Consider the following 17818-nt stretch of genomic DNA (forward strand, 5'->3'; position numbering starts at 1 on the left):
TCCTAGTCTTACATTGAGTTCCCCGAAAGCCAATTGAAGTCCTCGCAATTCGCTAGCCCTTGGAAAGCCTGGAAGATGTCAACAGAGCCAACCGGATTATTGCGGTCCACGCCAAGCCCAGACACGTCCAGCGTCCCCAAAGAAGCGAATGAGTTCATGTCTAGTGTCCCAAAGTCTACTGGTGCCTCCGAAGGTGCGGCCCCATACTTGTCCCATTCATACTCGAGACCGACTTGATTGGCAGCAGCGGTGCTAGAGTCGCTGGTCGACCTATCCAGCGTGGGTGCAGCGCTGTAATCCCGATCAGCTCCCGGAGCGGTCGGCTCAATCTGGTAGCTGAACTCAATCGGCAGAGCTCTCATGACGCCCCAACGTTGTGCGAGAACGCGGATCACCGTGATGCTCTTTACCGCACGAACAGGCCAGGCGATTTGCAGTTCCCGCAGTAGCTCGAGGCATTGGCGGAGCCAGTACGTGCTTTGGTGGCGGAGGGCCGGGGTCCAGCTTGTGGCATTCATGAGGTGGACGATAGCTGCGCTGAGGAGATGGTGGATGATGACTGGGTTTGGTGGTGTCTCGAACCCGTGAGCGCGGCGGTAGGTCCTGACGAGCCGTGAAGTCGCGGTTGCGGCTCCGGTAAGAGACCGCAGGACGAGGAGCATGAACTCTGAGTTCTGTCCACCTGTGGCTGTCGACGACGAGGATGAAGCCTGGGAGATGGTGGCGAATATGCGCAGGAAAGGAGGCATGGTGATGAGAATCGTCATCTGATATGCCAGGTGGAACAAGATGACGGGCTTCGGTGTCGAGTCGCCGGTCAGGTGAAGTCTGTTGTCACGAGAGCGGAAGAAGGCGTTGAGGGCATCTTGGCTTGCGACTAAGATGCGGACTTGTTGAGGTATTGGAAGTGACTCGAACGTAGTTGAGAAACTAAGCGACGACAGTTAGGCAAGTTCTGTTTCCTTGGTTGAGAATGAGCCGACTTACACCTGGTCCATATACTGGTCATGGAGATACCATAGCTTGCACTGCCATGCAAAGGATACTTGGGCTAGATCCGCCGTAGAGCTCTCAAAAGTTGTATCAAAGTCAGGCACATTTACCCTCCGCCAGGGCAGAGCGCAGTTGCGGCCAAGGATAGATATAGCTGTGCGGTCGATGATGTAAAACATCCAGAATGTCCGGATATCCTGTTCGCTTGCCTCAAGCTGTCTTGCCTCGCATTCATCAAGAGCCATGACATGCAGTCTCAGATGCACGCACATGCCTGCAGCCATCGAGATGAAGATCCACCCAAAGTGATCTCTGCCTAGAGCTAGAGATCTCCAGGACATCATGGAGAGACCCTGGATAACCTTGACCGTGGGGGCTAATCGACAGCAGGTGAAGGCGAGGCTTTCGGCAAACTGTCCAAAGGTGTCGCCAATCTTCATAGCATCCGGCCTGAGTGAGAAGGTCGTCCCTGTGGCGATGATGGCGCTGTGTAAGAATGCTTCGTCGGGGGCCTGGTAAGGGTATCTCTGGAGGAAGTCGATGTTCGTATACTGGGTGAACTGATGCTCTTTGTTGATGTTCTGTAAGAAAGTGTCGGCCATCTCGTGTATGAGACCTGGTTGTCGACAATAAGCGAGAACATTTTCTGGCGGCACGAACTGTGCCGATGGAGGGGCTTCTTGAGCTGCCTCGAGGGCGTACTTGGATCCAGTGGTGGGGTCGTTGATGATGGTCACGCCATCGCCAACATTCGTCCTCCACAGCATCACACACAGCTCCTCCATGGCCCGTTGAGATCTCTCTTGACTTTGGGCACCCTTGCCTGTCGATGGGGTGTCATTCAAGTCACCCCGGAACTCTACTGTAGGGCCCTTGGTGGGGACAGCTTCAGCTAGCTCAGCTGCCTCGGCATCATCGAGACCTTCATGGAGGGCATCGGACTCGGGTAGTATTTGTTCACTCAGTGATACTGGTGGTGATGTCTCCTTCTCCGAGCCGTCTTGTTGCTTTTCCAGAGCCAGCAAGAGGGACTGTACTTGGGCCTCGAGGGCTCTGACATAATCCTCGTCCCAGTACTTTCGTCTGTGAAGGTTGTGTCAGTGTGACGGCATACTGGGTCTCCCGTGCCGCCTGACTGCAGCACAGATGGCAACGTACTTCCTGGGCCTCTGTTCTGTGTAAACACATTCCCTATTCTGCCTGCTGCATAGCGAACATGCAGGACGGGCTGCATCGCACTGCCGACGGTATGTAGTTAGTCACGGCAGTTCGCGAAACTAACAAGGGACCTCGCCCCATGGGGTATAGGGAAAGGGGGAAAGAGAGAGCACATTTAGGCAGATTGGTCTGGAAGGCGAGCGATGGGGTGACCTACTTTTCGCTTCCCCGCCCTGCACCGGTCGCAAGCGAAGCTTGTTGGCTTCTGGGACATGGCTGGTCTTGGGAGAGGGAATCTTTTGCACACTGACACACACGCGAAAAGCAAGCACTGTAAGCTTATCCGGAAAACCCGCTTGCGAGTCGCTCGCCGTCCGAGGAAGACCGGTGAGAATGGCAGCGGCAGCTCGCTACTTTCGGCCAACGGGGGCCGTTCTTCATTTGCTGATCGGCGCCCTTCAGTTCACAGGGCGGTCAGACTCAGGGGCAGGACTCTGGGACAACGACTCGAACGGGGAGCTCGGCGTTCATCGATATTTCGCCGCCACGCAAGCTTGACCTGACGTCGCCTGTCGCGAGATGTTATCGGGTAGTTGCGGGGTGGAGACCTCCGCAGGATAAGGTGCAATTAAGTAGGTGGATGTGCCATGTCAACCGTCGGGCGGTGGAGGTCGAGGTGAGGGGGATGGGAAAAGTTTAGATGTCTCAACGCGGGGGCTGACTGTCTTTGACGTGGTTGGTCGCTGCGGCTGACCTAACCCACGGAATGCGTGACGCCATGCCTTTTGTTTTCGGTCTAGAAGCTCCTTCTTCAGCCCTCTTCACCGAGCCTTTCAGCAAAGGAAGCCAGACGGCATTGCCACGACCGAGAGAGCGTTGGCAATGAGAGTCAGGGTGAGAGAGTCATGACTGTGGAGCCCGCCCCTTTTCAACCATTCCATTTTCACATAGCGAATACAACAAAGAAAAGAGCTTGGGCCAATGAGACTCGACAGATTTGAAAGTTGTCGGAATCAAAATGATGTTTCCGATTGGCCCATTTGATTCCGGCGATTGCGTTGAGGTAGGCAGTGATAGAGCCAGTTAGCCAGCCTCGGCGCTTTCAAACGTCGACCTCAGCAGATAGTCTCAGCCTTATGTTTCATACCGCTGAATTGAGGCAGCTACACGTTTGAATAATATGCGAAAGAAAATTTATTCGCTAACTTCTAAGCATTGCAGCTGTGACTGTGAGATGCAGGCGGCCGGCGATACATGAGGAAATGAGGTTCGGGTGATACCATTTGTGTAATGTTCACTAACTCTACGAGGCGTTATGTGTAAGTCTATGGGGCCAGGAAATGAATACCAAGTGGGAATCTGCTCTAAATTAAGCACCAGCAGCGGTCTTTGACCCAGTGGACTTGAAGAATTGCGAGTAGGCATCCCTCAACTCTCGCAAGTGACGAATTTGATGAGTCGACGCCTTCGTCTCAGGAACTGGCAGATCCTCTTCTACCAAATGCGCTGCAGTCCAACCAAGCTCTTCTGCACTCTTGCAGTTGGCGTATGAGTCATCTATGTAGCGCAGTAAGCATGGTGAGATTCGAGAGTATCATGGCTTGGGGAAGTGGTGCAACTCACCAACAAAGTAACAGTCCTCCGCTCTGTCGATTCCGGCCTCCTTCATAGCCTTGTGAAACATGGCCTTTGCAGGTTTGCAAATGAAAGGTACTTGACCGTAGTCGCAGTACGTGAGACCTTCGAACTGATCCTCAATTCCTAGTAGCTTCACAACGCGCTTTCCGTGGTTGACGTATGCGTTCGTAAAGAGCCACAGTCTAACCTTGTCCCTGTCGATATCCTCCAAGAGTTGCCTGAGCTCAGCGTCTGGCTTGAGAATGTTCTCCAGCGGAAGGGCGTCGTCTACTTTGGCATTGAAGTCCATGGGGTCAATCTGGTGGTGCCGCACGAGGCCTTCGATGGCCAAGCCGTAAACGGTGTAGTACTCGTGAGTCAATCTCGTGGCTTCCTCAGCTGGCAGTGAGAGGTGGGTAATGAAGTATTGGTCGATGAGCTTGGCCATCATTGTGTGGATCTTGTGACCTACGAATGGCTATGTCAGTTTCAATGTGCGCGGCGATGGACTCGTCACTTACTCCGGGAGTAAAGACAGTTATCGATATCACTGGGGGTTCATCAGTCCAGTACATGATTTTAGATGAGGTCGTATTCCGGATAAGGTGCATCTGTCAGCTTACAAGAATAGCACCGGCTTGCCGGATGGCACTCCGTTCGCAATTGACTCTCCCATAATGAATCTATTCTCAAAGTTCCCTGCTAATGTTCCTCAAGGCGCAGTGTACTACAATAGGCATATGAGAAGACGTTGAGATGTGATACTCGGTTGAGAGCGAAGGTGAGTCAGCGGGTCAAATTGCGGTGTGTCCAGCTAGAACTCAAAGTTTCAGCGCACCTTGATACCTATAAATAATTGGCTCCTCACTGATTAAGTTTAGCGTCAGCGGGAATTGCGCCCTGTGAATCATCGATTGGCCATCAGCGTCACCCCTGCGTTAGACTGGCCCACTCTCAGTCGGGACGGAATATCGGAAAATGCATAGGAAGCGTTCATGAGCTTGAATCCGGTGACAGCAGAATAGGCAATAATCATAGCAAACATGTGTGTCATTTTGATTTTGATGTAAGCTTGCGGCAGAACAGCGGGGCAGTACTGGCTTCTACCTCTGAGTAGTCGACGAGTCACGCCCACTCACTGTAGGCTTGCGTGACAGTCACTGAGATCCGATTCCGCGCTCACTCGCAATGTCCGATGAGAGACTGCTCTAGAACTCATCAAAGAGAAAACATAAATGCTTTCTTGATCCACTTAAAATGCCCAAAGTCCATGTCCTATCAACAATAATATGAACAACATATCGCTCATTTGGAGAATTGCGCAAAATAAACTTATTCCTGGGGCCCACATCTACCAGCCTTCTCGTTGATGGCGCAGCGTCTCTCACCATTTCCAGCTGTCATACATTAGCCCACTGACTTCGAGAGGGGGATATAGGGCTGAAGGTGCATACATCCTGGACAAAAGAGACGCCTTCCAGTTCCGTCATTCAAACATGCCAGACAATCTGAGTCTTTCGCACAAAGGCCTTCGGAAGGACGTTGACATTATACTCTAAACGTCTCAAGGAACCAATTACTTACCACCCACACTACCCTGTCCCAATGCGACTGCTCCGAAGAGGAGGAAGGACAGAGAAATTGGGACAATCGAGAACTTCATTGTCAAATGTGTTGAATGATTTATGATACTAATAGTATAGTACAGAAAGAGGCAGAAACAACCAGCGACTCCCTACGTATTTATAGGTGCGCATGATGGCTGTAAGCGACGTTGTTCAACACAGCCAATACAGCCTGAGAATATGAATTGTAGGGCGTACGGGTACGGCTATTTTGGAACCATGGCCAGCGAATAAGGTTTTGTCTGACATGTTGCGTACAACCGAACATAGTGTCCGTACTTGCAGCACAGCACCCCATTCAATCCCATTCAATTAATTTAACTAATTAGCTAATTAAAAAAGGGCTTTTTTCGTAGTTAATTAGCTAAAACGACAATACCCTCGTTTTAGATATTTTAATTAATCTAAAGTTAACTAGAAAAAAGAAAATCTAATCTCTAAACTAATTAAAATTTTTAAAAAGTTTTTTAAAAAAAAAAAAATATATTATTAACTATATTTAAAGAAATTCACTATTAGTAATATAAAGACTTATAGTAAGATTTAAACCTATAACCTTATACTTTATTAAATAAAGTTAGGAATTATACTACTTAACTATATAAATATTAATAGATATTAGTAAAGTAATTTTTATCTTATAAGTACTTTATAATACTTATTTCTTTTTTAATATATATTATTATAAAACTAAAATATATTTTTAGCTATTAAGCTTAATTAATATATTTTTAGCCCTCTTATTAAGGCTTAAAAAAAGCTTATTTTTAACCTTTTTATTAGTTTTTAAAAATAACCCTTTTTTAATATTATTAGTAATATTACTACTACTATTACTATTATACTTACTTTTACGCTTTAAAGCTTTACTTATATATACTTCTTAGCATTTTTTTTAACCTCTTACTTATTATTATAATATTTATACTAATTTATAATTAATACTTTAATTATTTTATTAGCTATAACTTATTAACTCCTTATAAGATTACTATTTAGATTTATACTTTATTAACTATTAGTAATATATTAACTATTAACCTTACTACTTATAATAGTCTTAAAACTTTACTTTATACTATATAGAAAGGTTATTACTTTATTAATATTAAGTATATCTTAAAGAAAAATAGCTAAAGCTATACTTTTTAGATTAAAAATAAAGGTTTCTTTATCTATAAGATCTTTTAAAATAATACTTAAAGTATATTACTTTTTTACTTTACTTTTAATTATATTAATAATATATCTAAATAATACTTATTAGGTTTACTAATACTATAATAAAGCTAAGTATCTTAATATATTTTAAAAAGCTTCTATTATATCTAATACTAAAGTATACTTTAAGATTATTTATTATATTTTTTAAAATTAATTTTATACTAAAAATATATTTAGTAATAATTCTAATACTAATAAGCTTCTCTCTAAACACTAATACTTTATTCTTATTACTATACTTTAAAGTAAAATCTTATAAATTAAAGAGCTAGCTTTTAGGTTTATTATTAATATTAATAACCTCTTTTTAATATTTAGTAATTAATATATATAGTATATATTTAACCTCTTTAATTATAATATTTTTAACTAAGTATATTAGTTAAAATTAAGTTAGAAGGACTTATTTAACTAACTTTATACTTCTAAGAAAGTATAAATTTAAAAGGAGATATAGAAAGTATTTATTAAAGTTTATATATTATTTAATCTATAGACCTTATTTAATTAATTTATAATTATTACTATCTTTAGTTACTTTATTAATAAAATAAATAAGTAAATATAATACTTTTTAGCTTTTTATTACTAATTTAGTACTTACTTTAATAAGAATATTACTATTACTATTTATACTATTTTTAGTAACTAAAGCTTATTTAATAGAATTAGTATAGGTATCTCTAATAATACTATAAATAATAACTCTTACTTTAAAGCTCTCTTTCTTTCTCTTTTACTTATATATATAGAAATTAATACTAAATAATACTAAATTTAATACTATAGCTATATCCTTAACCTTATTAGTTATACTATTATTTATAGTATTAATAATAAAGTATTTAAAGAGGAGTTTAACTTCCTACTTAGTCCTAATAGAACCTAAGAAAACTTAACTTATTAGAAGTAGAAAAACTTTATTAGTAAGCTGTAGAATATTATTAAGTATATTAAATTATTATTATAACGATCTAAAACCTTTTTATCTATTAATAATAAAACTAATAATAATAATAAGACTTTTATTTTATAAAAAGAGTTATTATAAAAGCTAAACTTAATACTAAATAACACTACTTAATAAAACTTAATATATATAATAGTTAAGTATATTTTATTTAAATATAGCTAGATTAATAGTTATATACTTTATATTTAAAGTTTTAAATATACTATAAATTATATCCTTAATAAGGATATTTTTATTAATAAAAACTAATAGATCTTTATAGAGTTAAATAATATACTTAAGCTACTCTATAAATAAATTAAAAGATATAAAAACTAAAGTAAAAGTAATAAGTATAGTTAACTTTAAGAAGTTTTAATAAGTATAAAGTACTTCTTAGATTAACTTAAGGATTAATATAAGCTCTATAATACTTCTACTAATAAAGAAATTAACTTTATAGCTACTTAACTTACTTAAAGTTAGTTATAATAACTATTTTAACTTATAAAAGTATTATAATACTTTTTAAGAGCTTTAGTAGTAGTTTTATAAACCTTATTAATTAATAGTATCTTAATTTATATTTAGTCTAATTATATACCTTTATAATACTTTTAGTATAATATTTTTAACTTTTATAGCTACTTATATTTATTAATTATTAATAGCTAGTAAATACTTAATAAATATTATATTGAGTTTATAGAGTCTCTCCTTTATACTATTATAGTAATTTTATATCTTAGCTAAAACTTATAATAGTTTAAAAAACACTAAAATATACTAAAGATTTATAAATAGCTTTATAATACCTAAAAAGAACTTTAAAAGTATTAATAATAATAATATATTAAGGGATTTAATCTTATTAATTATTAACTTTATTTAAAACTTTAATAAGTTACTTTTTTATTACTTATTATTACTTTAAAAGTTAAGAACTCTAAATATTATTAATAGTTAAATAATAAAACTTATAATATTACTATTAATAAAACTAATAAACTAAAGTAATATTTTAACTTCTTAATTATTAAGCTTATTAATAACCTTATTTAGTAATAGATTTTATATTAATAGATATTCTTAATACTTAGTAAACTTACTTTTAATATCTTTACTATCTTAATAATAATAATAAATTATAAAAAAGTATTTAGCTTTATTAAGTTAGTTTTAATATTATAGAAATTATTAATAAAGCTTTTATAGTTTAAGAAAACTTAGTACTTCTAGAACTAGATTTAAAGTAGTAATATTACTATTAATAGCTACTACTTTAAGTAAAGGGGTTAATAGAAAACTATATAACTTTAGATTATTATATAATATAAGTTTAAACCTTCTAAGAATATTATAAAAGCTTTACTAACTTTCTATTTAAGTAATTTAAATTAAATTAAATTAAATTAGTTAAAATAATTAAAAGTATTATAAAAAGTTATTTAATTAGCTAATCTTAAGCCTCAGTTTTAACTTAATTAATTAGTATGCTGCGCTATATACTTATGACGCTGATGAAACTCACTTTGGCGTCTTTGTAGCGACTTAGTAAGGACTTGGCTCTGATATTATTAACGGCTTCATGAACTCGCTATGCCACACTTATTATACTTGTGTAAGTTCAAAGAACGGATACTTATTAACTGGCTTTTCTTTTGTATATGAACTGTTCAATAAATATAAGTGCATAAAGTACTTCAGGCTCGACGCGACAGCTTCAGATCATTGAGCAAAAGAGACCTGATACGGCGCATCATAACGATTGAAGTATCGGCCAACGTCACAATCAGCTCCAGGGGGCAGGATGATCTCCAAGTGATCGTTCTTCGACTCCTCTATCCTGGCCCTAATCCGGACCTTGCCCTGGTTCTTGAAGTTGTACGTGATGTCGTCGTCGCAGTCACCCTCGGGGTCGCACGAGTCTCTCTTGGCCTGCATCTTGACCATGATCGTGTTACCGTTCCACACGAATGGGGTGGTCGCACCGACGTTGTTGGGGGCGTTGAGGTTCTTGTTGTTCGCGAAAGGGCCGTTGTAGAAGCCGTTGCGCTCGCACTCGGCGGCTGCGGAGGCCATGCCGAGGACTGCCAAGAACGAAAGCGAGAGCGAGAGCTGCATTTTATGGTCGTGAATTTTGAAACGGATTTGACTTAGGAAGACCTATACGTTACAAGAGCATGTTAATACACATAGACCACTGCTTAGTTTCCATATAGCATTGGCGCTCACTCACAAGAAACGAAGGGACTGAACGTAATTCAATGAAAGATTGAAGGTAGAGACCGATGGGTGAGTAGGGGGGGGAAATGCACATAGCTGCCCCATGAGGACACTTTATACTTCTTGCGAGTTACGGGCGCGCAGGTCATCAGGAATAAAGGTGTATTATAGGAGTAACTATTCGGAAGGGTGGTCCGCATCGCAGGCTAATATCTACACGCGCGGCTTACATAATACCGCACGTCACGTGACAGGCGGTGAGGCTACAGCTCAGATTGAGGGTGCGAGACGGTAGTTAGCCGGGCCTAGGCCCAAGGCCTAAATCCTAGCCTAAATCCTACCTTTATATAAGGGATTAGCTACACTACTTTATAGCTAGCTACGCTTAGTACTTATAGCTAGATTAATTAAGCTACTTTATATAAGTTATAAGTTTTCTAAATACTTAAATCTATTTATTAGATAGTAAAGTTATTCCTAAGTAGTTATTAGGACTCTAACTTTATAATTTAATAATTACTAAAAAATAATTAATAGATTATTAAGTTATTAGAAATAATACTTCTAAGTAGAGATTATAGCTATTATAATATATATCCCCTATTTATAAAATCTTTTTAGTTTTTAAATTATTAAAGTTAATAATTATTTAATATTTACTATAGTTATATAGTAATAACTATTTAATAACTATATAATAATTATATATAATTACTATTTAAACTTCTTTTAAACTACTAAATTAATTAAATAAATTAATATATTTATAACTAATAATCTAACTTTATTTTTTTTTAGCTTTACTAAAAAGGGATTATTTTAGTTTAACTTTCTCTTTTTTTCTATAATAAACTTTATAGCTAAAATAGCTATATAGAAAGTAATTAGTAAAAGATTAGATCTAAGAAGTTTAATATATAATACTATTTTTAAGCTAACTAAAGCTATAAACTTTAAGTTATAAGAAATTAATCTTAAGAATACTTTTAAAATAATAAAATTACTCTTCTACTTAATAAATAAGGGAATACTAAATAAATATAATAGAGATATAGTTTTTAAAAAAGATAAAGTAGTAATAATTAAAGATCTAAGCTTTTTAAGTAATCTAATACTTATAGGTTTTATACTTACTAAATAATTACTTATAGAGAAGATTTAATATAATCTCTTAGAAGAAATAATTAATAATAATCTTTTTATTATAGCTTTAGCTTTTTATATCTTTATTAAAACTAAAGAATATACTTAGAAGTTTAATAAGCTAGCTATAAATAAAATCTATAATAATTAGAATAAAATAACTAAAGTTAACTATAGTAATACTAAAGATTTTATATAAGATCTTTACTTAACTTTTAATAAACTAAATAGTTTTAGTATAAGTTTATTAACTATAGCTTTTACTTATAAATTTATCTAAAGTTTTAGATATTTTAATTAAGTTAAAATAAACTTTATAGAAAATAATTTTATTATAAGGATTTAAAGCTATAATAATTTCTTATAAAAGCTCTAAAGCTTAAGTAAAAAGGAATAATATAAATAAACTTCTTAAAGTATTAAAGCTCTATTAAATAAGAAAAAGTTTACTATAAAGAAGTAAATTTAAATACTTAAGTCTAAAAATACTAAAGTATAAGATCTTTATATCTTATATAATATTAAGTATCCTAAAGACCTTTATAGGTATAAAATATATAGCTATTATTATAGAAAGATAACTTTATACTCTAATAAGTATAATAAATACTCCCTTAAGTATTATAAATACTATAATTTATTATATAATAAGTTTAAATATATTAATAAACTATAGACTTAGTAATTAATAACTTAGGTATTTACTTTAGTATTTACTTTAGAAAGTTAAACTTAAAATAGTATTTTTAGAAACTTTAGTATTAAATAAGATATTAACTAATAATTTAAGGTTTATATAGATACCTTAATAGTTTAAGCTTAAAAGAGGACTTTTCTATTACTCTTAGTAAATAACTTTAAAATATCTAATCTATATTTTAATTTTTAATCTTTTACTAAAGATCTATATAAAGTTAACTATATATAGAAAGTTAAAAAGTAACTAATAAAGAAGTTTAAACTTTCTATTTATAGATCTACTAACTAGATTACTAAAATAGAGACTAATAGTTTCTTTATATATAGTACTATTAAAGAAACTAATAAAAAAGAAAATAATAACTAAGAAGTATAACTAAGCTAATATATTATATCTATAGCTTTTATTAAGAGAATAAACTCCTTTATATTAAATATTAATATTAATAAGTATATCTTTAATAATCTCTCTATTTTTAAGGATTTTTAAGATCTCTCTTAAAGATTAACTATAAACTATATAAATAGAAAAAACTAAATTAGCTAAGTTATTAATATAACTAAAATAATTATTATTAAGCTAAATAGTAAAAAAACTACTTTTTAACTATATAATACCCTTTATAAACCTTATAATATAATATAAATTATTAGTATTAATCTTTTTTAGAAAATAGATATCTATTTTAATAGTTTAGATAATACCTTAGTTTATAAAGATATATCTAAAGCTATTACTAATTTTAAATAAAATATATAAGTTTTTTAGTTTTAGATTTATCCTTCTAATTAAAGTAATAAATTTAGCTCTTTTAAGCTAAATTACTAAACTTTTTATATTTATTTAAAGTATCTATTTAGAGAAGTAACTATTACTACTATAAGAGATATTAATATAAATCTCTTTAAAATACCTCTTATAAAATATAAATATTATATTTACTTTATAGTAAAGTTAATATAGTAATTTAATAATAGATAATAAGAACTACTAACTTAAGCTTTTTAAAAGCTTTAAATTAACTTCTTAAAACTAATACTATAAAGCTTTAGAAGTATTATTTATAGTTTCTATATTATAGAAGTTTTTTTAATTTATAGATAGTTCTAAGTATTTAAATTAAAAAAAGAAGTAGCTATTTAGCTATAAAGTTAGTTCTTAAAAAAGATTATAGTAATAAATAGTATTATTTATTTCTCTAAAGTTATTATAAATAATAATATAGCTCTTCTTAAAGTAATAAAACTTTTTATTTAAGAATAAGGTTTTTATTTAGAGATAATAGCTTCTTATTTTTATTAGTAAAATAGGGGGGTAGAAAGCTTAAATAAAGCTATATAATAAAAAGTATAAGTAATATATATAAAAGCTAGCTTTCTTAAGTTTTTTTAGCTTTAGTTAATAAAAACTTTTATAGAAGTTAGAAATTTACTATTTAATAATAAAAGTAATATTAATCTTTATAAAAAACTAATAAATACTTTTAATATATCTCTTACTATAAGAAAACTATATATATACTACTTCTACTACTAAAACTATTAAACTTATATCTATATTTACTTAGATAGCTATCTATATATAAAAAAGTAGAAAATAAAGCTTAAAACTAAACTTAGAAGATTTATAAAATATAATAGCTTTTATAGTAATATTTTCTATATTCTTATTAAAAAAACTAATAGTATTTAGTAAGTAAGAGATATAATATTTAAGGAAAATAAAAGAGAGCTTCTCTTAGTTAAATTTAATAACTTATAGTTAAGAGAAAAAGTTAAATTAAAGACCTATAAATATAATAATAAATTATTAATAATAATATATAAAGCTAAGTTTTAGCTTTATACTATAGATATTAGGTTTTATTATTATTATTATTCTACTAAATAAGATTAATAATAAAAGGAACTAAGTAATTTATACTTAGAAAAAGCCTAAGATTTAGAAAGTAATAATAAATAAGAATAAGAAAATAAGTCTCTTTAAAAATAAGAAGAAGTTAATAATAAAGAGGGTAGTTTACTAACTTTAAATCTAAAATTATACTTATTAATACTAAATATTAATATTATAAATATATAAGTATAATTAATATTAAAAGAAGTTTCTTTTTTATAATAATATTCTTTTATTACTTTTCTAAGGTAATATTCTTTTACTACTCCTTTAAAATAGAGATCTCTAGCTACTCTTTAGAGATAATAATTACTAATTAATATTTTATAATAATAAAGCTCTTTTAATATTTTATTTTAAACTTCTCTTTTAATATAAAGAAGATTAAGAAGAAAACTAAGAGGTAGTAATAAAAGTTCTACTTTTATAAAATTATTAAGAATAACTATTTCTTTTTTTAATTAAATAACCTAAATACTTAAAACTTAAGTACTATATAATATAAAGAAGTTTAATAGGGAATTTAATAAGATAAAAGTTATAGAGATTAACTTAATTAATAATAAAATAAATTAAGAACTAATTACTTTTACTTTTTTAATATTTAACTTATTATAAACTTTTAGTTTAGAGATTTACTTACTTATAACTTTTAAGAAATAAGAAGTAATAAAAGAAGGACCTCTAAAGTTAGCTATCTTTAATATTATAAAGACTTAAGTTAATAGTTTATAGGGGATAGATTATTAGTAGTTTAAAGAGCTCTTAGATAGCTTTAAATATCTCCTAAGTAAATAGGTATATAATAAGAAAGTTACTATAGATAGAAAACTTAATAGAGTTAGAGTAAAATAGGTTATTTATAGTAATTTTTAAAATAAAGATAATAAAATAGTTTATACTACTATTATTAATCTTATTACTTTATAAGTTTTTTTACTAATTATAGTATTTAAAGATCTAGAATTTTACTAAGTTAATATAGTTATAGTTTTTCTAAATATTTTTATAAGAGATTAAGATATCTTTATTACTTAACTTTATAAGTTTAATAATAGATCTAATTAGTTCTATAGATTAAAAAAAGCTCTCTATAAACTAAGAAAATCTCCTCTTTTTTAATATAAGTAAATTATTACTATCTTTAAATAATTAAGGTTCTATTTATTATTAAAAAAACCTTATATTCTTATTAATAAAGATAATATTATAATATTACTTTATATTAATAATATACTTATTATAATACTTAATATTAAGTAAGTTAATAACTTTAAAGATAACTTATATAACTTCTTCTAAATTAAAGATTTAAGTAAGGCCTCTAGCCGTTCACTATGATTTTTACCTACTTAGAGCGACAGACCTCCTAACTCCACACCTCCTAACAATACACATAGCCTTTAGTCACATAATTATAATCTCTAACCACCTCTCCTAATCTCAGCCGCACTTATATATATACATAACTTTACTATCTTTAACTTCACTTCAGTAATAATATAGTTTATAATTACTTAATTACTTAATTACTAACTACTAAACTGTTAACCTATCCTCTCTCTTACGTATTACTTATGCTACTAATACTATCCCTATTACTGCTTTGCTATCTGCTATTCTTCTTATTTAATTAGGCTAGCTAACGCCTTTAAAGTAGCTATACTATCGTTAGTAACACTCTCTCTATTTAGTATAAGGCGCACTTACTAATCTTTACTAGGCTTATACTTAGGCCTAAGCTATATCTACCTTAGTATTATAGAGGGTTTATATAAAGAAGGCTTACTCTTTAGGATAGCTAGAGATATATATAGCCTCTACCTTAAAGCTATTAGAAGTATTTATCACCTTAATTATAGTATAGAGAGGGTCCTTTTTAGAGGTATTCTTAAGAGCTCTATTTAATACTACTATAATAAACCGCTCTTAATTAGAGTTAAAGTACTTACTAAACTTAAAAGCTTTATTTAGTATATAGATATTATACTATATAGTAATAGTCCTAGCTATTTTCTTAAAGAAAGGTATATTTAGCGTAAGGTTAGTATTCTTATATTCTTTATATAGTATAAATATTATAAAGATGCTTTAAGATCTATTATAAGTTATAAGAATAGGTTATTAATATAAGTTTAAGAGTAAGGAAGAGGAAGAGGGAAGGGTATAAGCTTTATACGTAGTAGTAGAGCTTTTTATACTTCTAGCTATAAGAACCTCTTATAATAACCTCTTTAGTTAAGGAGTTATCTCTATTTAGTAGTATTATAACCTCTTTAGTTAAGGAGTTATCTCTCTTATAGTAGTATTTACTTTACTAGAAGGTTTAATAAAGCTATTACTAAGCTATAAGAACCTCAGTAACCCTTTTAGCCTTAATATAATCAGCTTTACTATATATAGCACTACTAGCTTTATACTGTATAGCTAGCGCTATTACTATTCTACTAGTCTATTTAGCTAGGGCGTGTATTTAACTTTATATAAGGGTTTACTTATTAGTAAGAACGTATAAAGTTTCTATACTATTTTCCTTAATTAATAGAAGGTATAAGTTAAAGTGCTTATATAGTGTTTCTAGAATTATGCCTGCGTATAGGGTGAATTTTGCTGTAATCTTTTTATAGGGGGGCTGCGTTATAACTATAAACTTAAAGATTTAAGTAAAGTATAATAATTCCTTAGGTTTAAGATTATTTACTACTATAAAATAAGATAATTTTAGATCTTATAAACTAAATATATTAATAATATATTAATAAAAAAAGTATTACTAAATATAACTAAGTATTTTACTACTTTAGTAATATTTAGCTATTAGAGATTATAGAATAATATAAAACGCTTATTAAGATATATAAATATTAAAGTAATCTAAGTAAGTTATAGTAAATTATAAATAGTATATAACTAGATATTATAATACTTATAAGTAAAATTATTAGAAATTAATAATATATTTCTAAAAAGTATAATAAACTACTAAGATTAATATAGAGATATTTCTATAGCTTATAATAATTAGTATTCTACTTTAATAGTTTAAAATACTTTATTAATAACTTTAAATTATTAGTATTTTATAATATTAATTAGTTTAATTATAAAAAAATAAGTAAGTTAATAGCTAGTTATATAGTTATATATAAAGGAGTACTAATTATTTAGAAATTAGTATTATAATTATTTATAGCTATATTAACTTATAAAACTAAGTAAATAAATCTAATACTTAGAAGGAAAGCTTTACTATATATTATAAATCTTTTTAAAAAGATAAATATCTCTATTTAATTACCCCTCTAAGTATATATAGATTCTATAAATACTTTTAATAATTATTTATTAAGTAAATAGTTACTTAAACTATACTATATTAAGATTAAATATTACTAAATTATTAATAATATTAGTAATAAGGATTTTAAGATTAACTATATCTTAATTTATAAAATAGTTATTAATAGTTTTACTAAACTATTAATAATAGAGAAATATTATAACTTTATTAGAATACTAAGTTTATTTAAACTATTTATAACTAATAATAAGTTTTAATCTAAGGATAATATCTTAAGACTTAATCTTAATTAAGTCTTTTCTATTTATTTATTTCTTTTATATATAATAACTTTATTCTTTTATATTTTACTAACTAATTAACTTTTATAGTTAGACTTTATATTATTTTAATTACTTTAATTTACTTTATTTAATAGTTAAATTACTAACTATAAAAGTCTTTTATATAAGAAGTTATTTAATAATAAAGGTTTAAAAAGTAATTAAAGATTTTAATTTTACTAAGTTATAAGTTTATTACTAAATTAGATATTTTAGTTAGTATTTTTTTAAATTATAATTATATTAAGTTTAATTAATAAAAAGTTAATTAATTTTAGATTTAAATAAAATTAATATAAGTTTAAAATTTAAAAAAGTAAAAAATTAATTAATTAAATTTTAAAAATATTATAAGAAGATTAATTTTTAAAGTAATATTAATTAAGAACTATTATATTTAATACTTAACTTAATATAATTAGTAAATTAGAAGAGAAATATTATAAAACTAATTAATAATTTAAAGATTATTATTTTTAGAGAAAAAAAGCTATTTAAAATATAAAATTTAAAATTAAACTAAAATAAATAATTTTTAAACTTATTTAAGTTAAAAGTTAACTTTATAAAAAAGTTTTAAATAGTAAATTTCTAAATTATTAGTTTAAAAACTTAACTTAAATTAAAAATAAAGAGTAATATTAATTATATTAAATAGCT

The 17818-nt window shown here is 30.2% G+C and overlaps 4 protein-coding genes across 4 annotated transcripts; all 4 read right to left on the reverse strand.

Moving 5' to 3' along the window:
* Nucleotides 1–8: 8 nt before the first annotated feature.
* On the reverse strand, nucleotides 9–2425 carry nit-4-4 (Nitrogen assimilation transcription factor nit-4; the record flags this gene model as incomplete). The annotated part of the gene is made up of 4 exons (XM_036634320.1): nucleotides 9–930; nucleotides 988–2076; nucleotides 2152–2231; nucleotides 2369–2425. The coding sequence occupies 4 exons, from the start codon at nucleotides 2423–2425 to the stop codon at nucleotides 9–11; spliced, it is 2148 nt and encodes a 715-aa protein (XP_036500011.1).
* Nucleotides 2426–3520: 1095 nt separating this feature from the next.
* Nucleotides 3521–4444, reverse strand: CGCS363_v002472 (Uncharacterized protein; the record flags this gene model as incomplete). Its single annotated transcript, XM_036634321.1, has 4 exons — nucleotides 3521–3708; nucleotides 3775–4236; nucleotides 4290–4318; nucleotides 4392–4444. 4 exons carry the CDS (start codon nucleotides 4442–4444, stop codon nucleotides 3521–3523), a joined length of 732 nt encoding a protein of 243 aa, XP_036500014.1.
* Nucleotides 4445–5100: 656 nt separating this feature from the next.
* Nucleotides 5101–5431, reverse strand: CGCS363_v002473 (uncharacterized protein; the record flags this gene model as incomplete). Its single annotated transcript, XM_036634322.1, has 3 exons — nucleotides 5101–5165; nucleotides 5223–5297; nucleotides 5353–5431. 3 exons carry the CDS (start codon nucleotides 5429–5431, stop codon nucleotides 5101–5103), a joined length of 219 nt encoding a protein of 72 aa, XP_036500013.1.
* Nucleotides 5432–9297: 3866 nt separating this feature from the next.
* CGCS363_v002474 (uncharacterized protein) lies at nucleotides 9298–9693 on the reverse strand (the record flags this gene model as incomplete). Its single annotated transcript, XM_036634323.1, has 1 exon — nucleotides 9298–9693. The coding sequence occupies one exon, from the start codon at nucleotides 9691–9693 to the stop codon at nucleotides 9298–9300; it is 396 nt and encodes a 131-aa protein (XP_036499517.1).
* Nucleotides 9694–17818: the final 8125 nt, after the last annotated feature.

The sequence above is a fragment of the Colletotrichum siamense genome (genome assembly GCF_013390195.1).
Source record: "Colletotrichum siamense strain Cg363 chromosome Unknown KSG_Cg363_contig02, whole genome shotgun sequence".
NCBI lineage: Eukaryota > Fungi > Ascomycota > Sordariomycetes > Glomerellales > Glomerellaceae > Colletotrichum > Colletotrichum siamense.